Genomic DNA, 21033 nt, shown 5'->3' on the forward strand with positions numbered 1-21033 from the left:
TCTTTATGTGTCAACCAACATTAAAGGTCACTCATGATACCTTTTCAAGGATGAACAGTTCTGGGCCACAGTGACCTTACATTCACTGGCATTCTGAACAAGAAAAAGATCTCACCACTCTAAGGGTTTTCACTCATCTACAAAAAGGTCAATACACAACCCAATTAATACAGTTTAATTGTCCAGCGGAGAACAAATATAATCTGTTTAGAAAAAGGGTTAATATTGCATTAAAGAGATTTTCTGAAGAAAAATATGAAGTCATCACTTAGTCCTGGATAAAAGTTTGCACACGAGTCAATGCTCTCAGCATTGCTTGTCTCAGTCAGTGTAAATGATAAGTACACGACTCCATGTGGTGTCTGTGCTTGGCTGTGGAGCCAATAGTGTGAAGATCCCATCTGTGGGATTATGACTGAACACCTCAGAATCAGAATCCCCCTGAAAGTTCTAATCATTGGGATGCAGTGATTAATCTGTCATCAGCCTGACAAATTAACAAACAATCTCTTGTCGCTGCTTGTCTTCCATTTTAGAATGGCCGTGCTCCACCTCAGCAGTTTACGATAAAACAGCCAATAATGGTTTAAAAAACTATTGATGCATTGAATACATAACCAGACTAGGCTGTGAAGACTAAAGCACAGGAAAATGGGAAACAATCAGTGTACAGGACAACAATAAACAAACAGGCGTTTTACAATGTCAGCCCTTAGAATATTGTTCCAAGGGTAAGACAGGTTATAGTAAATGTCAGCTAAATCTAGAGAGAAAAAATGAAATATGCTGACTGCATAAATTCAGTCCTGTGAACTCAATATTCGTTAAAGGAAGCCTCTTTGGCAGTATTTAGAGCCGCAAGTCTTTTTGGGTTGGTCTCTACCAATTATATTCACTGGCTTGGTGCATTCTTCAGATCTGTTAAAGCTTAGTCAAGTTGCTTGGTGTGTGGTTTTAAAAAGCGGTTCTCAAGTCCTTCCACAGGTTCTCTGCAAGATTCAAGCAAGAACTTGAACTGGAATTTTTATTCCAGTTTTAGGTCTGAAGTAAATTTTCCTATAAGATCTGCCAGATCTGCATATTTGTTACATATGTTCAGTCTTGACGAGCATTCCCTTCCCATTCCTGTAAATGAAAGATGTTTTTTATATATCTTTAAAAGTAAAAATTAATTTTCTTAAACAATAAATTCAGTTTTGAATATTGGTATTATCTTGTATCTAGTCAGTTAACTCAGAAGTCCACAGTGGACTTTTTAGAATCTTGCAACCACCTTGGTGGCAAACATTTAAAAATAAAGAAGGAATTTCCACATACATCTCCCCATTTCTATCAAGAGATGAAGCTAAGACTAAGGATGAGTTACAATACCTGCAAAAGCCAGGAACTAGACAACTGGCTTTAGCCCAACTTCATTCACTCACAAAAAAATGTAACAGTAGATGATCAAATCTGGAGTATGTTATTAAAAAAATAAAATATCAAAACTTCACCAGTTCAAGACTCAATCCTTTAGGGATGAGGGAAAGCTCTTCTTTAATCATTCATTTTCATTTCATTGCTTGCTGTTTCCTGATGAATGTTTAACATCTAATTACAAAAAATAATGTAGCAATTTCTTTCCCTGTAATAAAAGAATGCTTCAGGACCATAATTTGTCTGAAACAATGTCATTATTTTACAACATTCTCCAAAGACATACCTCATATGTGATAGGATTTTTATATACTGCAAAAAGCCATTAATGTGTTTATTAAAAATTAGAAAACATTGTATGATTGGGCCAAAGCCTACAGCTCTTACTAATGTCAAAACAAAACTGTTTTTATTTATTTTCTATACATTGTATAAGTAATTGTTTCAGAGTGTTGTTAATTTTCTACATGTCTTTTAAAAAAGCAGATATATATATATTAATATATGTAATAGAGCAATATATATCATGGGCAGGGAGATGTTAACTAATGCTTGCATTACATATATAATGTTCTGCAACTACATCAAAATATAGTTTCAAGGGCTGTTTTAATTGTAAAAGAAAGTGCAAAATTTGCTCTCTTAGCCTTTTTTGTTACTTTTTATTTTTCATTTAAAGCTTTGTTCAAACAGAAGAATTGAGTAACTTCACTTTCTGCACAGGAAGGGTGACATGAAACAGTATAAGGAAATTTATGGACACCTGACTCGCTTTATTAATGTTTTTAAATATATGTTTCTACTATTTTTATTAAATGTTAAAGATATAATATATATTGTATACATGTTCAACTTAAGAATATTTAAGGAAAAAATGAAAAGGGAGCCTGGGCAAAATGCATGTTCATCCTATGAGCCAAATGCATGCAATGTTGGACAATGCACAATATATTTACAATAACGTCTGAGTTATATAAACATCACTTTACTGTTATTACAAAAAATGCTCAATTCTAATTAAAATATTTTTCATAAATGAACCATGAAATGACAGACTGCCCTCAACATGCTGATATACAGAGTACAGTAATTGTGTCCCAGCAGTGCTGTCATCTCTGTCACACTCTCGCTCAAAGTGTGCACTTTTATCAGCAGATAAATGTCATTATCTTTGCGTAGAACTGTCATTAAAGGAATTGTAAAATTAACTCATTATTACAGGAATATAAGAGTAAAAAGACTAACAATATTGTGTATTAGTGCATTCCACACAACATTCTTTAGCCAAAGTCTTAAAAGAGTATAAGTTTCAGCTGTTTTACTCTAATTCTGAAATTATTTTTCAATTTTCACATGCAGACATGAATTCATTAAAAACTATTTAGAAAAGAAAAGACTGTCATCACGCCCTAGGAAAATGTGCTTTTGTCCAAATTCACCTCTCCTTTTTGGTTGAGACAGAGGTCCTCCATTTGTGGAGAACGAGAACTAAGTGTTCATGCACATTATCATGAGTTCAATTACAAATCTCTAAAACTCATTTCAGCATATTAATGAAAAATGAATGCATCACGCAGGGAAACACATCGTTGCTTTTTATTATGACATAATGCCTGGGGTGCAAAAACAAGGGATTTTTAAGGAGGTGGGTTAAGGTAAAACCCACATAATTGCAGTCATAAGGTACAAAACTACTGTACTTTATGTATAGTGTGGGAAAATAATCAAAACCATCAAACACAAAATGCAAAGTTTCTCTTTCCTAATTAACTTCCTCTCACTATTCATGCTAGACCCCTAAGCTGTTTACCAGCTTCCTCAATAAGGTCTCTTTTACACTTTTACTCTCCTTCTCTTTAATTACTCTTCTCAAAACTAAGTATCTCTCTAAAACTAACTTCCAATGTACTCACCAAAAACTCACAATTCCACTGCATTGAATGGTCAATGTGGTTCAGACAAGGATCTCCATGTTGTCAGAACCTACCACCCTCTTAAACTATGAAGACAGTGGTAAAAATATAAATGAGTCTCTTTTAGCAGATTAGTGCTTAAGGAACTATGGAAGGAGGGTTGTATTGTGTGTGATTTAGACAAGTTATTTTTCTTTATTTACATTGGAGAATATCAGGCATGTGGTACTCTATCCTAATGTAGTGTGGATATAAAATGGCAGACATTTAAAAGCTGTTACCATTTTAGAACAAAATTAAAGTGTTAAACAACAGTAAAAATGGGATGTGTGTGCCTCTGGAGATATGAGTTTCTATAATGCAAGGCTATTTGCCCTACTTGCTGTCTGCAATCAAAGATTTTATCACATTTATATGGTAATAACCTCTCTGATATACATAGCGTGAGAGTATATCATAGCATGAGAGTTCAGTTCACCAGAGCTAGACTGGTAGTGTAGCAAGATTTTTAACTTGGTCAGGGGCAAGCTGTTACCAACCATCAGACTTTCAATGAGACAACTGAGATGTCTAAGTGGGACTACAAAATTAACAGGGAGTTTCCACCTTAAGACCCATGTCAAACTTTTTATGGACTTTACACATTAATATGAAGTCATGTGTGCCATCAAAAACTGAATCATAAAAACCACAGCTATAAAAACTCTTGCTAATAATGTTTTTGTTATCACCTAAACTATAGTGTGAATTCTTGATGCACTGGCAGGTCTTCATGGCCTCGGTGTGTAAAACACCCAAGTGACAAGCAGCACCGTGCACTCATCCCAGCAGTTCATCTCCCATAACATCAGAGCAGCATCCTTCTCCATTACAAGCAGTTATATTGGCCAGAGAAGCTGAAACCCAAATGTGCTTAATAATTAGATAATTAATACTGAAATAAATACATTTACATATTTTAAAAACAGTCATTACTCTAGGATGTCAAAGTCTGGTTCCTAAAGAAGATTTTCTTCTTCTGTTGTCAGGTTTTCTGGGCATGAAACTACGGTCATGAAATAAGAATGCTTGTGGAAATTAACAACATTTTATTTCATTTTCCTTTTACTTTTAAAAGTTTCAAGAGATGTTTTGATACAAACCAAAAATGAAAGCTTTTAATACTAGAAATGAACACTAGAATTTAAATTCTGAATTGTAATTCCTGGGGAACATAGCTAAAATTCCATATACACAATTTTATATTGACAAATAAAATGACCACAATTAGTTTGTTTACTTCATCTTACAGAGTAACATTTAAATTGTTCAGTAAATGTCATGACTCTAGATGTTCAACAAGCGAGTTCATTCTTGTCTTCTATGATGGTGTCTGACGCACAACAATAAATTTAAGCTTATGTCTAGGCTGAGAAACAAAATGCTGATATATTTTTTTCTCTTTCTGTTTGATATATTTTAGCAAAAAAAAATTTTAGGTCTTAAGGAATATATAAGAACATAAGCATAAGCCAGTTATTTTGCCTTAGCTTCAATGTAAATGAATTGAAACCTACAAGGACTTAAAGTCTGCTTGGCATAGCAAAAGATGTGATTAAAATATGGAATTCAATTTATTAAGAACAATTATAGGTAGAAGTCCTCTCTTATATTTTAATCTGAAAGTCAGGTCTGGATGATAGCTAGAACTATTTAATACCATATACAGTCATGAGATTTTAAGAATGCCTCTGCTTCTTCATTGGAATTTTAATGCATACTGTATCTGACAATTGCATTTAATAGTTAATATTTTACTTGTACAGTACACATATAGCTATGTTATTTATATGCATTATTTTAGAAATCAAGCTTAATCTTCTGAAGTTTAAATGTCTTGTAAGAGACTCTTTTTGTTATCCCTGATTAGAAGAAATCAGTATCTCCTAATAAATCAATAAAAATCTTTATTTCATTTCAGTTTTGGCTGTTTCTGAAACCAAAAGCTCAGATCATTTGCAATTATGTATAGCAGTCTGTAAAGATACAAAGTTTGTAAAAATATAATGAATTGGCGAATGTTATTCCATTAAGATGTCTCCATACAAACATTTAAGTGAAAACAGACGATTTCAATACATTATTAGCTTTGTACTGTCTGCCTGATGATTCTATGTATTGCCATTCTGGTCTAAAGAACAAGATAATTGGATTGGATTTAGGTGAGAAGAATGATGATAATAAAGGACTATAATGTATGTTTTAAAAAAAAGATGTAAAATAAAACAGAATCAAAATTTGTATCTGAAAAGAGAACAATTCTGAAAACATACAGTACTGCGTAGCAGCTGATAGCTCTTTTGCCCTCTGGACTACTTAGCTCAGGGAATAAGCAAAAGACCCACATCAGAATTCGTGAGTACAAAGCAGCAATTCTGCAAAGTTGACAGCTGCAGTGCCCAGCTTTTACTTACTTAAAGACACAACTTTTGTGCTTCAGAATGAACACAAAATAGGAAATACTAAAAGAGACCAATTAAAATGGGCTGCACATACAGTATAACAAGCAGAAAAAACTCAAGTCATGTCGATTAAGATAAGTTACATTTTATTGCAAATAGTTTAATTCTATTGCTAAAGCTTTTTGAGGAATACATTAGTTTTAAGTATTTAATTAAGAAAATAATTTTGGTGCAACTCACAAATTTATGGAGTATATTTATTTTGTGTAGAGCATGGTGTCACACTGTGTACATACTGTATTAGATACATTAGTGTACACTACAATATAAAATATTCATATAGGAATACTTTTTTCTAAATCAAAAATACTCACATTATTTTCACATTATTTTTATATATGCTATATTATCACCTATTGACTTGGCTAAAGCTTTTATTCAAATAAACGTATATTTGTACATATTTATAAAGCAGGCCACTGACTGGAGAATTATGAGTAAAGGACTTTGGTTTAAGACCCACCATCTTCCTAATCTTACTCCAGAGCCCTAACAATTACTTCCTGCATATAGATATATAGAAGAGTTTAACACCTCTTTGGAAATTTGTTTTTAGCCTGTTTTTTAATTATTTTAATTTTGTTTGTGGAAAGAAAAACTTTTCTTCTGTCTCTACTGGCTCAGCTGTCATCTATGAAAGACTGTGAGTGTTTTAATGAGAAGGTAAGTATTGATTTCCAATGCAAAATGCTCCATTGCTTTGTTGTGTTTCCTTAACCTTGACTTTTGCTTCCTGAGACTGCCAATTCCCATTTCTTTCACAGGCAAATTGTCTGTTCTATTAATTCTTATTGTCTTTTGTAAGAGCTTTTTCTGAATTCAAATAACAGTTATTTTCTAATAGACAAACTCACAGTATGTTGGCATGGCATTTTGTTTAGTTTCACCTCTGTTTATTTAGTTTTTGTGGTTTGTATGATATTTTATTTGTCACTCTATCTACGGTCATTTCTCTGTTTTTTTCTACTCTTAATACAATTCTCCCAGAGGCAAATTTTCCTTGTGATGATGTTGCTCATTTTACATCATGCGCTCCATGATTATCAGCCTTTGTTTTAGAAATAAATAAACCTCTCAAAATATGTGGCCTTTCAGTGTTTGGATCCTTGTATAACTAACTGAAATAAGTTAAGGAGAGCACAAATAGCTCGGAGATATGTAGGGGATTAGCTTTTCACTGATATAGTCAGAAGACAAAGCATTCAAGCCTTTCTAGGTAAGCAGCAGTGCAGTAGGTTTTATTCCGAATTCATAGAAGTGCAAAACGAGTGATATGTGCTCATGCATTGTTAGTTTTAAAATCCGGACATCTTAGTTCTGAACATGCTGCTGCTTGTTAAGAACATGTTTGGATACACCCAACAGCATTGCAATACAATTATCAAAGCTTAAAAAGATAAAAGCATGCATTAGACTGGGAGACATGTGCACAGATACCAGGAAGGTTACAAAGATAAAAAAAGACAGCTACAGTATACTGTGAACATTACATTTTCAAGTAAAAAATAAGCCAAAGATTCCTTATTTGAGTACTTGGACTGATTCCAGTACCATCAATAGTCAAACTGCTAAGTCTGGAGTTGTTAAGTAGAGCCAATAAACATGACTTTGTTCTTGTTAGTGTCAAAAGTGCCTCTTGCCCCTATAAATAAGGTTGTTATAACAGTAGTAAATGGTTGTGTTTTACAGTAAATTATACTTAGGTTTTCTTTCAAGGCATACTGTCTCATAAATGTAGGACATGAAAGACTCATTGTAAGAACAGATGTAGCATGCCACCAATGCCTCAGGACAAGGAAGAGTGGTCCTCTGTGACTGTGAGCTGGGAGGCAAACTGTGACAGGCAGCTCAGAAGCAGTGCGCACACAGTGAGCAGCATGTGCAGACCAGAGACTGAAACATTTGCTGAGCCTCTTGCAATGAAAAGCTGTGGTAAACACAGCTTTTGGAAATCTTCTGTGAGTATAAGATGTCTTGCAAGTGTGACAGTCTTGGAAAGAAAGGATGCAGAGGGTTATTCCTTGAAGGAAAGACTGTACAGAAATAAAAGGAGGTAACTGAAAACATAAGGGTTGTAGGAGTCTGGAATAAGCTATGCAGCTATGTTGTTTAAGCCAATACTCACTGAGGCCACTTTCAATAAATATCTGGATAAAAACCTCAGATCATTAAGCTACTAAGTGCTTAGTGGGCTAGATGGGTGGAGTAGCCTCCTCTTGTGTGTAACCATTCTTACATTATTTTACAAAAACAACACAACAGCTTTGATTAAAAATTAATGATCTCAAAGAAGTGCTAAATGCTAAATTGAGCTATGCTATCCTACAAAGGCTAGACAGTTTCTGTTATTTTTACCTAATGGTTATGGGTGAGTGAAAATAAGAAATCATATCTCAAACTGTTACACATTAATAGAACAGTCCTTCTATAGTATGCCATAGCAGTGTGGACAATCCACATCCCAAAAATAGTGAAGAAAAGTATGTATAGAATGAGATGTACATCGATTTTGCTTATTTGGCCATTCAGTGCAGTAAAAGTCAAATAATCTCTGAAGGTGAATAATACTTTATAAGAATGTTGTTTTTTATGAGTTATTCATTATCCACATTAATTGCATCCTTGTTTGTGAAGTTAGTGATGCCACGTATATAAAATCATTGGTGAGCCTCTGAGACCCCTGGCACAGCATTATGTCCATCAGACCCTGAGGAAGGCCATCATTGCCATCAGTGAAGATTCATCTCAGCCTTCTGAATTTTTGCTTTCAGGAACTTTTGCCTTCTCTGTCATCACTGTCATTCTTTGTCATCAGAAACCCCTCTACAAATGTATTGTACATGTATCTTCAATACTTTCGTAAATATATAATGACCTGAGTATTATTATATTTTGTAGAACAGGACAGAGTCCTTACAATGCACGTGCACTCTTTTTCTCTAACTCTTTACTTTCATAATAATTTTAACAGACCTTTGGCTGTTTTTGATTATTTTTTATCTTCTTACTAGTTATTCTTAGAGGTCTTTACAAGGAATGTTTGCATTGCTTGCTTCTCAAAATTGCCTTCCCCCCACCCCCTTGGGGATAAATAAAGTATTTTCAATTTAAATGAATTTAAATTTTCAATGATAAAATTCAGGACTTGGTTAAAGAAAATGTTGTGGGTTAGGGAATAAACACATCAGATTACATTAGCTTTTTAACAGTGGAGCCTTATTTGTGTAACAAGAATTCCTAAAATATGTAATGGAAACTATTCTGAATTTAGTTTTGTTAATTTATCCAAATGTGACTATCTTGATTTCATGCTTTATGCCGTTACCCTAGAATTGGCTTTTCAAGAACATAAAAACACAGATTCAGACAAAAGCATCAACAGCTACAAACCTTATGTGACATACACTGCACATTGAACTATAAATATGCTTAGAATGATAAATTGGGTAGGCATGCTTATATTCTGTACGTTCTCCTTGGTCTGATTTCTAGCTGCTGCTATAAATTGTGCTGAATTATTGATTTTTAAAAAATAAACAAAAACAACTTCAGAAACTTCATGATACAAATGTCTCTTCTTCCTCTAAAAACTGCAGTAAAATGACATGTTGATTAGAACCTGCTGATGGAGCATGACCTCCGTCTGCTGAGGAGAAACAGGCATCGCCCGAACAGCACAGGAGACCTGCAGCTTTCTCCGTCTATCTGGAACAATGAGCTCTGCCACTGTGACAGTGAAGGAGTTAATGCCAGGTAATTGAAAATTCATAATGGGCAGGATGATTATAGGCATCATCATAAGACTGGGGTTTAGCTGTGAGTTCATGAGCAAAGGTCAGTAACACCCAAGAGACCCTTTAGATATAAAATGAAGGATACAAAATTGAGAAAAAAAACGTTTCCCATGAAAAAGAATTGCTTTCCTTCTAGTAAAAAATTGAAAATAAAAAAATAAAGCTTAAGCAATTCTGTCACATCCTTTACAGTGAATTACAGTAGATCATTCCGTATTGTGTGTATTGTGGACAAGTAACATTTTTGTTGCATTGCAATTATCCATCGACACATTTATATTTGCTGAGTCTTTGCACAACAAAATACAACAACAAACAATATTGAAAATACTGAAAGCCACTTCAAAACTGTTTGACGAACAAAGTTTAACTTTACTGCAAGGGTTTTACTGAGAAATGATGTATTATGGCTCTACACTAATGACCCTAATTCATAGTGCAATATGACCTTATCCCATGGGATAAGTATCGCAACATTCAGGAAAAAGGAGGTCTCTGCCTTCTTATAGGAAGAAATCACACAGGAGAACCATGCTCTACAAGTAGAATGGAATTATAGAAAAGCTTATTATCTTTCAGTGTAATTACTTCATGTAGGAATTATTTTAACACTGCGGAAAGTAATTAAAGTTGGAATTGTGACTGCAAATGTATTTCCTATTTGGCTTTGGCTGCCTATGTTACTATTTCCTGTGGGGGCTCAGAGTAAACATACCTGACGAGATGAATACTTCAGGGGATGTGCTGTGGCCCATTGTCTTTACTTATTCATTATGAAGCAAAATTGAAAAAGATGAGGAAATGCAAATACATCCTTCCCTTGGATAATCCATTTAATATTGAACTTTGATCAGCACAGCTTTATATATTCAGTACTAACTGAATAGCAATAAAATGAAAGCTGAGTTGCTGTAGCCAAGTGTAATAACATTGCTTTGGCTTTTTGAAGTTATAGATAACTGTAGATTTTGTTCAATACTTCTACTTCAGATGCTGATAATGAACTTTATCATTGCAATTAACTCATAATTAAAAACCTAAATTATAATTTTGATTGTCTCATTTCATTCTAAACAAATGTCTAGTCAGTTACCCAAACTCAAACAGCACAGTACATGGCCAGCTTTAAGGCCCTCTCACTCAGAGTGATCAGTGTGAAGAACCTGGAATTACAAGCTTAAATTAAACATCAGAAGTCATTTTGAGTTCCATTATTAAATGTAGACAGAAAAGATCCAAGGATGAGATACAGAAATGTTGGTGTTATTACTTAACAGTAAAGCAACAAGTAAAGGTTTATTCCATGCTGAAAAGAAAAGAAAACAAACAAATTTCGGCTGTGGAGCTTTCTTCGGGTATGGTCCCCTTCAGAGAAATAAAAAACCTTTAAAATCTAAATGACATCTCCATGCATTGAAATCCATTAACTCAATTTGTCATGTACAGTACATACAAATATTTAACGATTTCTTAGGATTATAATTTGTAATGTTGTTTCATTTCTCTTTCAACAGGCTGGCTGATTGGTCTATCTGACATATTGCACAAGGTTTTCTGTAAGTTTTCATCCAACTGCAGACTCAAAAGATATACACATCAAGTGCCTGGTTAAGATGTATGTAAAAAAAAAAACATTCAGCCTGTAATTTGGACTAGTTGCTCTGTATTCAATTCAGGTTCTCCCTAACATAAAAAATACACTGAGGGTAATGTGTGACCTTAGGATCATTATGGAAAAAAATAAGCCCCTAAAAATGCTATACAATATTCTGATCCCTTTTATGTGTGTATATTTTATATTTTAATTTAGAATGTAAATGCAGTAGTTCATAAATCCACATTGAAACCACAGACTGGTAGGAAAGCTTGTTTGAGATACCAGTGAGCTAATAGGAACTGTTTTCTCACATTGTACAAACTGGATTTCAGGGTTTGCAAAAACCCAGTCAGAAATGCTGTTTTTGTGAGGTGTACAGTATATTGACCCAAGAGGAGTGCGATAACCTCATCACAACAGGACAGCAAGCCAAGCTTGATGAGAAGGAAGACCATGATTAAGCAATTTGCAATTTCACTGAATATGAGAAAGTGTCTAGCAGCGCAGCAGCTTGGGGTGCTGTGGTCTCCACACCTTTTGGCTACCAACAATCCAAGCAAAGAACATGGTGAACACAATACACGAATGAAAATTAAAAAATGATTTTTAAAAAAACTGTTAAAGTATTAAAACAAAAATACTCTGGGTGTCTATCTAGGTCTTATGCCTGAAGACTTCAACTTGCAATATTCCATTAGATCTCATACCTGTAAATCCGTTTCCAAAGAGGACTATGCATTTCCTGCATGATTAGATTTGTCATCCACTCTCAGTTACATAACATGTAAAACTCTCCAACTGTGTAGTTTCTAACTGTAGTTCAGAATGTCTCAGGAGTCACATTACCCCAGAAACAGAAGGAAGAGGCTTCTGTTTCATTAAAACCTCCAGAAGGTTTCAATTCTTTAAAGCATACTATTTTTATGAACTGCAGAAATGCTAAATAATAATGAAGCAATGCTATTATATAGACAATTAAAGCAAACACAGGAGGATGCAGATGATTATCCAGAGAATGAACAAATAAAAGTTCATTGTTAACAACAATCTTTCAATTTCTTTAATGCTTTAGTTATTCAGCAGTGCTCAAACTACTAGTATTTGTTTTGTTTTGTTTTTTGTTTTGACCTATAAAGGTTGCAAACAAGCTGTGTAAAATAACTGGCAAAACTTACTTAATCAGAAATGTTCAAGTTAAATAGGTATGGCATTAGTGTGATAAATGCAAGTACTTACATCTGCACTAATTTAAATTCAAGTATATTTTCTGTTCCTAACTAATTCCATTTTACAATTTTTTAATGATTACTATAATATTACTACAATAAAAAAGCCATTTTCAGCTAAGATTATTTTGTGTTTCTCTTTCAAAGTAAAATCGTTACTTTGACTTTTTAAATTAACTGGATATATATTCATATATATATATAACTATATAATTAGTCACTAATTAAAATCCAGAGTTAATTCTAATTCTACTGAGTATATCTTCTAAAGTAAAACCATTGGTAAGCACAGTAAATTTGGAACTCAAAGCAAGGAAACAAAATTGTTCAATACATTCTTTATTGATTATGAAAAATTAATTACTTTATTATCATATGAAAGAAAGGGTTATTCTGGTGCATAGATTAAAGAACTTGGATGCTGGCTAAGAATCCTGGAGAAAATATTATTCATCTCAGTATTTTATTTGCATAGTTGTGCTTATAATTAACAACGAAGAACAAAACTAAATTACAAAATTTCCAATTTTATAAGCCCCTCAAAAACTGAACCGCTTTTTTTCCAAAATCAGAATAAATGTCGCCTTTAAAAGTTCATCCTTTTGAAATGAAGACCAACACCGTAAAATACCAAGTTGGATTTCACCAAATGAAGTCTCTCTAATCCCTTCCCCATCTGCTGTTTTATTACAGATTAGAATTAAGCACAAAATCTTGAAATTCATAACAAGATATTTCTTGAGGGAATATATCAATGAAATCTCTATCATATCAAATCCACCCCTTCATCTTTTATTTGCTCTATGCAGATCTATAAATGATAAATTAAAATTCTACTGTTGTAGAAATGGCAATCTCTGCATTCTACTTGATTAGATTTACAGCACCATCCAGTGTTTAAACAGAAGAACTTTACATGCTATGCATGACTTGCTCATTCAGGAGGCAAAATGGATCTTTCTCAAGAATCAATTGCACAATCTAATGAAGAATGATGGGTTCCTAAAGGCTTAGCTTAACTTTATCTTGGTCTTCAGACTTTCTACTCAGAAAGCTATTTGCTCAATCCCATACCTCTGAATAAAGGGAATAGAAATAAGGGCATCATTATAAGATTAAACAGCATGCACATTGTCTCATCCTTGATTCTTGCCTGCTATAGAGGTACTGTATTGAATCTAGACTGAGACAGGCAAAGTACTCTAACAATGAATGAAAAAATTGTGAGAATCAGACTGCACTTCTTAGATCTCTCGGTCTACTAACTTTCCAAAAGCAAAGCTGGTAAAAGATGAGTTGAAATGACAATTTAGCTTTTGCAATAATTGCTTCAGAGGTAACATCATTGCAGATAGCTTTTGTGTCAGTGTAAATAAAACACTGTTCTAAAGCAACAAAATGTATAAAACACTAAAGAAAATAGGAGGACAGAGAAGGAAAACAAACAATTAAAAATAGAGAAGTTGACTAATGCTGCTAACTGCGAAAGAGTATCATTATTTTATGAACCACATAGCACACTCTTGTCTCACAGCTGTGTGCTGTGTAATAACTAATTACAAAATCTGCTTAATAATGCAGACTCAACCACTTAAAGAGATCAGTTTTTTAAAGATATTTCAATGTTCATGCCACTGATTATTCTTGGAAATACTTGGGTAAATGAAAAATGTGTTCCACAAAGCTGACTGAGCCTCATCCCTGGCATCACAGTCCTCTGTGGTATAATACCGAAAAAGCAGAAAAGTAATGCTTTTAATAAATATATTCAAAAATAAGATTTGCAACTTTAAATTTAGCATCACATATTTATCTTATATGTGTCTGTGCTGGAGCTCAGTAAGCTGAGCTATGGAATAAACCTGGCCACTGAGACCTAACACGCCAATGAGCCAATATAGCTCAGTCCATCTGTAGAGCTGAACTGTGCCAGATGAACACAACACACAAGCCTCCACTGGCAGCCAGGAGTGTCCCCCTAGCAACCTCTCCCCAGAACTAGTATAGTGATTGAAGCTGATATTTTTCCGTCATTCATGTCAGGAGGGAGATGTACAGTTTTAACAAGCAATGGTTCAGACTGTGGCTCAGTTCAGTATTGGGAATGAACTACTACTGCCCCCTAGTGTTTGTATTCACTACTCATAGTTCAATCAAAGTTATCTGAACATCAGTACAGCCTGAGAAACAGGAATTTTTATTATGCCAGAGCACAACAAACCAAAACAGTGTCATTTTTAAATCATGTCTCAGTCATTTCATTAAAATCACACTTTGAAACGTAACTATTAAAGGCATCTATAAAATGCCAAAAATGTGGACATAAAACTGTCTAGGCTCTATAATGATTGTATAGCTAAAGGCCTTTTGAGCCCCATGACCTCAGACCAGTTATTAAGTCTAGGTAACAAAATAAATTAGTTGATGGGATCACAAAATTTTGCAAATCATGAATTATAAACAAAATTGTGAAATTTGGAACTGTCAACTGTCTGAAAGTACTGTACGGTGCCCACATTGTCGCAAACCACTGGTCTCACCAGGGGTGAGAGCGAGAGTTCAATTCACTCATTCAATCAGCAGCCTAGTTAAAGTATCTAAACACGTCATCTTGTATGTGTCGGTTTCATAACATTATATATAATAATAATAATAATAATAATAATAATAATAATAATAATTGCTTACACTTATATAGCGCTTTTCTGGACACTCCACTCAAAGCGCTTTACAGGTAATGGGGACTCCCCTCCACCACCACCAATGTGCAGCATCCACCTGGATGATGCGACGGCAGCCATAGTGCGCCAGAACGCTCACCACACATCAGCTATCAGTGGGGAGGAGAACAGAGTAATGAAGCCAATTCATAGATGGGGATTATTAGGAGGCCTTGACTGATAAGGGCCAATGGGAAATTTGGCCAGGACGCCTGGGTTACACCCCTACTCTTTTCGAGAAACGCCCTGGGATTTTTAATGACCACGGAGAGTCAGGACCTCGGTTTTACGTCTCATCCGAAGCACAGCGCCTGTTTACAGTACAGTGGCCCCATCACTATATTGGGGCATTAGGACCCACATGGACCGCAGGGTGAGCGCCCCCTGCTGGTCCCACTAACACCTCTTCCATAAATTAGTACGGTAGTAAAATTCGCTTGGTCAAAAGCACGCGCTTTATTGCAACAGAAAATGATTGTTTTTCAAATATTGTCAATTAGGGATAGGATGTGCACTGAAATTTTCTCTGCTTTGGAGTTTAGATGATTATGAAACATGACAGTTTATAAAATGAAATACATTTTCATTTTATTTACTGAACCAAAACTTGTTCTCAAACTAAATGCTATTCCTACCATTTTTACCCATTAATACCAATGCATGGAAAGAGAATGCAGCAAGAGGGTGATCTCATTGCTTGAGAGAAAAAATAGAAAAAATCATCTTCATGATTTGAGTGATCCTTTTTATCATAGTTATGTTTAAGACTGTTGGAGAAATTTTCCCTCTTCCCCTTAAAAGACAGTCAGAAATCTGTCTCAGGAGTTAAAAGAAGTTTTATGTCATGTGCATGGGAGTGAAACACACACTTGATGTATTTTTCTCAAAGTAATTAAACTAGAACTGTCCTTGAATATGTTTCTGCTATCACACTTCCCTGTGCTTAGCAGATTGGCAGTGTTCCAAAATCACACACATCTTCCTCTTCTTTTAACACAATTGGTTACTTAGGTTTGTAGCATGCATTCCTATATAACAGTATAGAATTACATAGTAGTCCTTGTGTTCAGCATTCTTCCAATCCAGTTCAGTATGACTCTCTCAACAAGATCCAAGTAAAGATGTGTTTTAACTCGTGTGTAGCACTGTGTTGTACCACTAATAGCTGTATTTCTATTGGATTAAAAGAGATGTATTCACAAGCCAGCTTGTTTACAATGTAATTACGGTCGTTTTCAAGTCACCAGTTTTGTTTTTTCGTTCTGAGTCTCAATGATGGCAAAATGGAGCTGCACAAACCTGGAAATGTAGTCTATTTTATGACGCAAATTGGAGGTTTTACATTACTGTTTGAAATGCACTCATCAATGCTGATTCTTTATAACCCCAAAATGTAAAAATACCGTTCCCCTTTAAGGCAATCACAGTGGAAAAAGTGTCAGTTCTGAATCACTTTTATTTAAAGTGTGGACAATTTGAGCTTTGGCAATCCAGTTTTCCCCCAATGGTTAATGTCAACTCCCTTATAAAACCTTTAGCAAGTTACCTTTTAATAATAATTATTATTATACTTGCTATACAATGGGAAATTTGGGAAGGACACCAGAGTAACACCCATACTCTTTTCAACAAACACTGGGATTTTTAATGACCACAGAGATTATGGCTCATCCAAAGGTCAGCACATTTTTACAGTGTAGTGTCCCTGTCACTATACTGGGGCATTAGGACCCACACAGACTGCAGGGTGAGCACCCTCTACTGACCCCTTCTTCTTCTAGCAGCAACCTTAGTTTTCCCAGGTCTCCCATCCAGGTACTGACCAGGCTCACACCTCCTTAGCTTCAGTGGGCTGCCAGTTGTGAGCTGCAGAGTGATATGGCTGCTGCCCATTTTCATTGACATCCCTACCCATGGAAAACTAACTCATTACAAAGCAACTCCATGCCTCCCCACTGGTTTGCTCAATGAATCCTTTCACTGCTGTTGAAGAGTATGCAAATTATTTAGTTTAAAATGCTCCAGTTTAAATCCTAGTGTTTCATTACGCTTTTCCAGACTCTCACAATAAATACATATGAAGATATGTGCCTTAAAATTAGACTTTGCCAACTCTAGAATTATCCAGAACATGTTCCTTTGCAGCTTCACAAACAGTATAGGAGGGGTCTCGCTCCATCTGCCGCTGAAGCGCACCTGGCCAGACTGCACCACACAGCAGGTCAGGTGGAGAAGAACACAGGGCAACACCCATGCTCTCAGGCACAAAACTCCCATTTCCCTTAACCTCCTCAACCTCTGCTGAGACCCACCAGAGAACATCCTGTGTCCCACAGCCCCACACGCCTGCTGGATTCTGTTCCAGCTGAGCTCCCAGTTACACTATTGAATCCTTAACTGAATTAATAATGACTAAGTTGGAGCTGTTTGAGTGTTTTCAGCTCTATAAACATGGTGGAGGTTGTCTTCTACTGTATTTTATAGAATTCCAAACTTTTGACTAGAAGAACATTGGAAAATGTTCCAATCAGACATTACTCAATTAATGTTTCACTTGGGAAATTTAGTTCAGCTGGAATGAGCACCAGCAGGAGTGTGGCCCACCAGGACAAGGACTGGGAACCCCTGCCTCAGGAAACACTTGAATTTCCCAGCCTGTCATGTGCACCTATTGCCAACAAGATTCAGTAGAATTAAACATGTACTACACATGCTTAAACTAAACAGATGTTTCAATTTTTTAGTAACCAGGTAAAACAGTTTCCCCACTGATCAGCGTGTGTATTCTCTTATTTTTTCCACATTTTTTAAATGGCTCTCTTTGTACCTCACTCATTTTAGTGCTACAAATATCAGATGTCTCAGGACATACACTATACTGTACTACACTATATGTTGTATATTATCTCTCTCAAGCAGGTGCCCCAGTAGAGTACCATCGGATTTCTGGAAACATGGGTCTATTTCTGTTCACTCTTGGTAATCTGTCTACATCTACACTTGCAGTACTCTTACCTGCAAGATTAGTTTTCTTGACTATTATGGACAATCCTGTAGAAGACAAATAGTACATCTTTAAAAACAGTATTTCTTATAGTACTGTTTTATCAAGCATAACAGATTTAAATCATATTTGAAAGCAAAATCTAATTTTATTTTACTTCACCTTTCTTAACTTACAGAATTCATGCATTTTTCTCAGTCACTATAAATTTTAAACCAGTCCTAACATCTTGTCCTAACACTGTGCTGCTTTGTTTTGTTTTTTTTGTCACCCTTACATGGGACTTCATTTACCAAAAAAACAACCTTACTTATTTTATTGTACATTCAATCAGATTTCAGAACCAAAAATCCAAGTTTCCAGTTTCTACATCTGAGTTTAAAGTACCAACATAATCGAGGATGCTACTTGCAAAGCAAAAATGCATTAAAATCTTTATTTATATATAAAGGGTTTACTTCTTTACACTATTCTTCTTTTGAAATATATTTCATAATGAGATATATTCTTTATTTTATTTTTTTAATTTTACTGAACCAGTATTTCTAAAATAGTAAGAAGTATGTAGTAGAAAATCAGGTGCAGGATACCTGCTTTTTAGTATGATTGTTCATATATAGCACTTTGGTAACTTGACATTACTTACTGAAAACAAAATGCTTTTCAAGACATAAGCACATCCATCTCACTATTCAGAGGAAAGCCATGTTGGGCACAATGCCAGCCCAGCCCATATCTCTAGAGCTACTTTTTATTTTCATCTTTCGCTGAATCTAGTAGAGCTGATCGGATCCCCAGTTTCTGCAGCTCTTCCACAAGGTCCCCATTCTGGTGCATCTGGAGCAGGATGTCACAGCCGCCCACAAACTCGCCGTTGAAGAACACCTGGGGGATCGTGGGCCAGTTGGAGAAGCTTTTGACTCCTGCCAGAGCACAGGCACAGAGAGGAGGTGAGATTTGGAATAACAGCAACCACACAGCAAGTTAAAGCCAACAACACTGAGTCACCAACCTGTAAACAGCGCAGCTGTGCAAATAGGTACAAACATAAATTGCTTTGCAAAAAACTAATAATAATGTTCATAACATCATGTTTTTTTATCATAAAGAAAGTTATAGGCAACTGATTAGCCATACAAGGACTGTTCATTCAGAAATACCACTTCTATAGGAATCTTTTCTAAAAGCATAGAATGCTTTCGGACAATTTTAATATGTATTGATTTAAGCGTAAATATACAAGACACTGCATAGAATTACCTCAACCTGTTTAGCTCATTAAAAAATGAAAAGTCAAAATTAAGGTTTCATTACTGACAAAACAAAACTGCTGTCTACCATCACTTAGCTTAGGCTGCCTTGGCTACAGACTGAGGCTGTTACTATGTGCCCCTGCTGTAAGCCTGACCTCAGTTCTAGGCACAGATTACATTGCCAGAATGGGTACACTCAGCAGTGCCCCTCACAGACAGGCGTTCAGTTTCCTGGGGAGTGTTTAATACAAAAATGTAAACACTGCTGACACAACCTGGATGAAATACAAGAATCTGCTAAGAATTTTAAGAGTTTTTCACCTTTGGTGTGTTTTTAACAGTTATAGTTGCCATGCACACTGATAACTTCTCATCGAATTAATGTTTTAACGAGAGCAAACCCGATTCGTTTCAAAACTGAAATACCAGGCACTGTGGGAAAACAACAACATATTACTTTGGATAAAAAAGTTAACGGCAAAAGCTTAAAATAACTGGGCTAGGATCACCACTGCACATTTGCCGAAAGTCAGGATTGTTAGTTACACACCAACAGAAGCTTAGAAAGCAGACGTCCATCACCATTACTTGCAGAGACAAAACGCCGTTTATCTCATAAGGAGTTAGGGACCTGCCCTGTTCTCCAAGCTGTCCCTCAGTGATAAGAACAGAGGAGAGTCTGTAGTTTCATTGACAGAGCTGTCCTGACTGATAAAGTTTTCCATGAATGGCTGCCTCGCCTCAATGTAACCTGAACCATTTTTAAATTAATATGACAAAGCCGTCAAAGACCGAATTTGGGAAAAGCTCAGTGAAACTTCACACTGCATACAGCCAGACATCTGTACGTTGTTTTCCAGCAACACCGGCAGCATCTCTAAGGGTCGTGCTCCGACTCGCATTGCCTGCGACTGAAGCAGCTGCTGACCTTGTCTCAGGTCTTGGTCCTCCAACACGTTGTAAGATGCATACTCGTCCACGCCGTGCATCCGCAGAATCTGGACCACCGCATTGCTGAAGCCGCACATGGGCTGCGCCGGGGTGCCCTTCATGAACACCACCACCTTGTCCTTCTTCACCAGCTCGCCCAGCTCCACGTTCCCCGGCCGGGTGCACAGGCGCCGGGGCAGGGCTGGGACCAGGGCCCGCTGCCGCAGACACCTGCCGGACAACCGAACGAGACTGTTCATTGTCGAGGGGACGGGCTCTCCTTCGTGCCGGTGGCTTCCCCCAGGGATAGGCAATCACACCAGATTCTCTAATTAACAACCGGCAGCCCGCACCTCCCTATTTTATAACAACAAGCCTCCCGCAGAGCAGAGCCACAGCAGGTCACGCAGGGCGGGCCACGCAGGGAAGCTCCGCCGCAGCGCCGGGCGCTGATTGGCTGCCGCCGGACTCCCTGGGTCCTGATTCGCTGTGCCCGCGATCAATCAGGGCTGAAGTTTCCTTAGTACAGAAAATACTGATATGTGCGAATTAACTGTAACCGGTTATTTTTCCAAACGTATTGCGTTTAACGATATTTAATAATTTTAATCTTGCAATGATTTTTTTAATTTAGAAACTAAAATCCAGGAATGAAAACTCGCAAAGGCGCTTCCGGTAA

The 21033-nt window shown here is 36.1% G+C and overlaps 1 protein-coding gene across 1 annotated transcript; it reads right to left on the bottom strand.

Annotated features, from left to right (window-relative positions):
- Positions 1-16789: 16789 nt before the first annotated feature.
- Positions 16790-20790, bottom strand: glrx5 (glutaredoxin 5 homolog (S. cerevisiae)). The gene is made up of 2 exons (XM_088925230.1): positions 20353-20790; positions 16790-19094 (listed from the first exon to the last, which is right to left on the bottom strand). The coding sequence occupies exons 1-2, from the start codon at positions 20612-20614 to the stop codon at positions 18916-18918; spliced, it is 441 nt and encodes a 146-aa protein (XP_088781356.1). The 5' UTR covers positions 20615-20790; the 3' UTR covers positions 16790-18915.
- Positions 20791-21033: the final 243 nt, after the last annotated feature.

Source organism: Atractosteus spatula, chromosome 9, assembly GCF_055471065.1.
Source record: "Atractosteus spatula isolate fAtrSpa1 chromosome 9, fAtrSpa1.hap1, whole genome shotgun sequence".
Classification (NCBI taxonomy): Eukaryota; Metazoa; Chordata; class Actinopteri; order Semionotiformes; family Lepisosteidae; genus Atractosteus; species Atractosteus spatula.

Excerpts from the sequence above, each read along its gene's own strand:
- glrx5 (XM_088925230.1), bottom strand. The coding sequence starts at position 20,614 with ATGAACAGTCTCGTTCGGTTGTCCGGCAGGTGTCTGCGGCAGCGGGCC. Across the intron at positions 19,095-20,352 it reads GGACCAAGACCTGAGACAAG|GAGTCAAAAGCTTCTCCAAC; the intron begins GTCAGCAGCTGC and ends GTGCTCTGGCAG.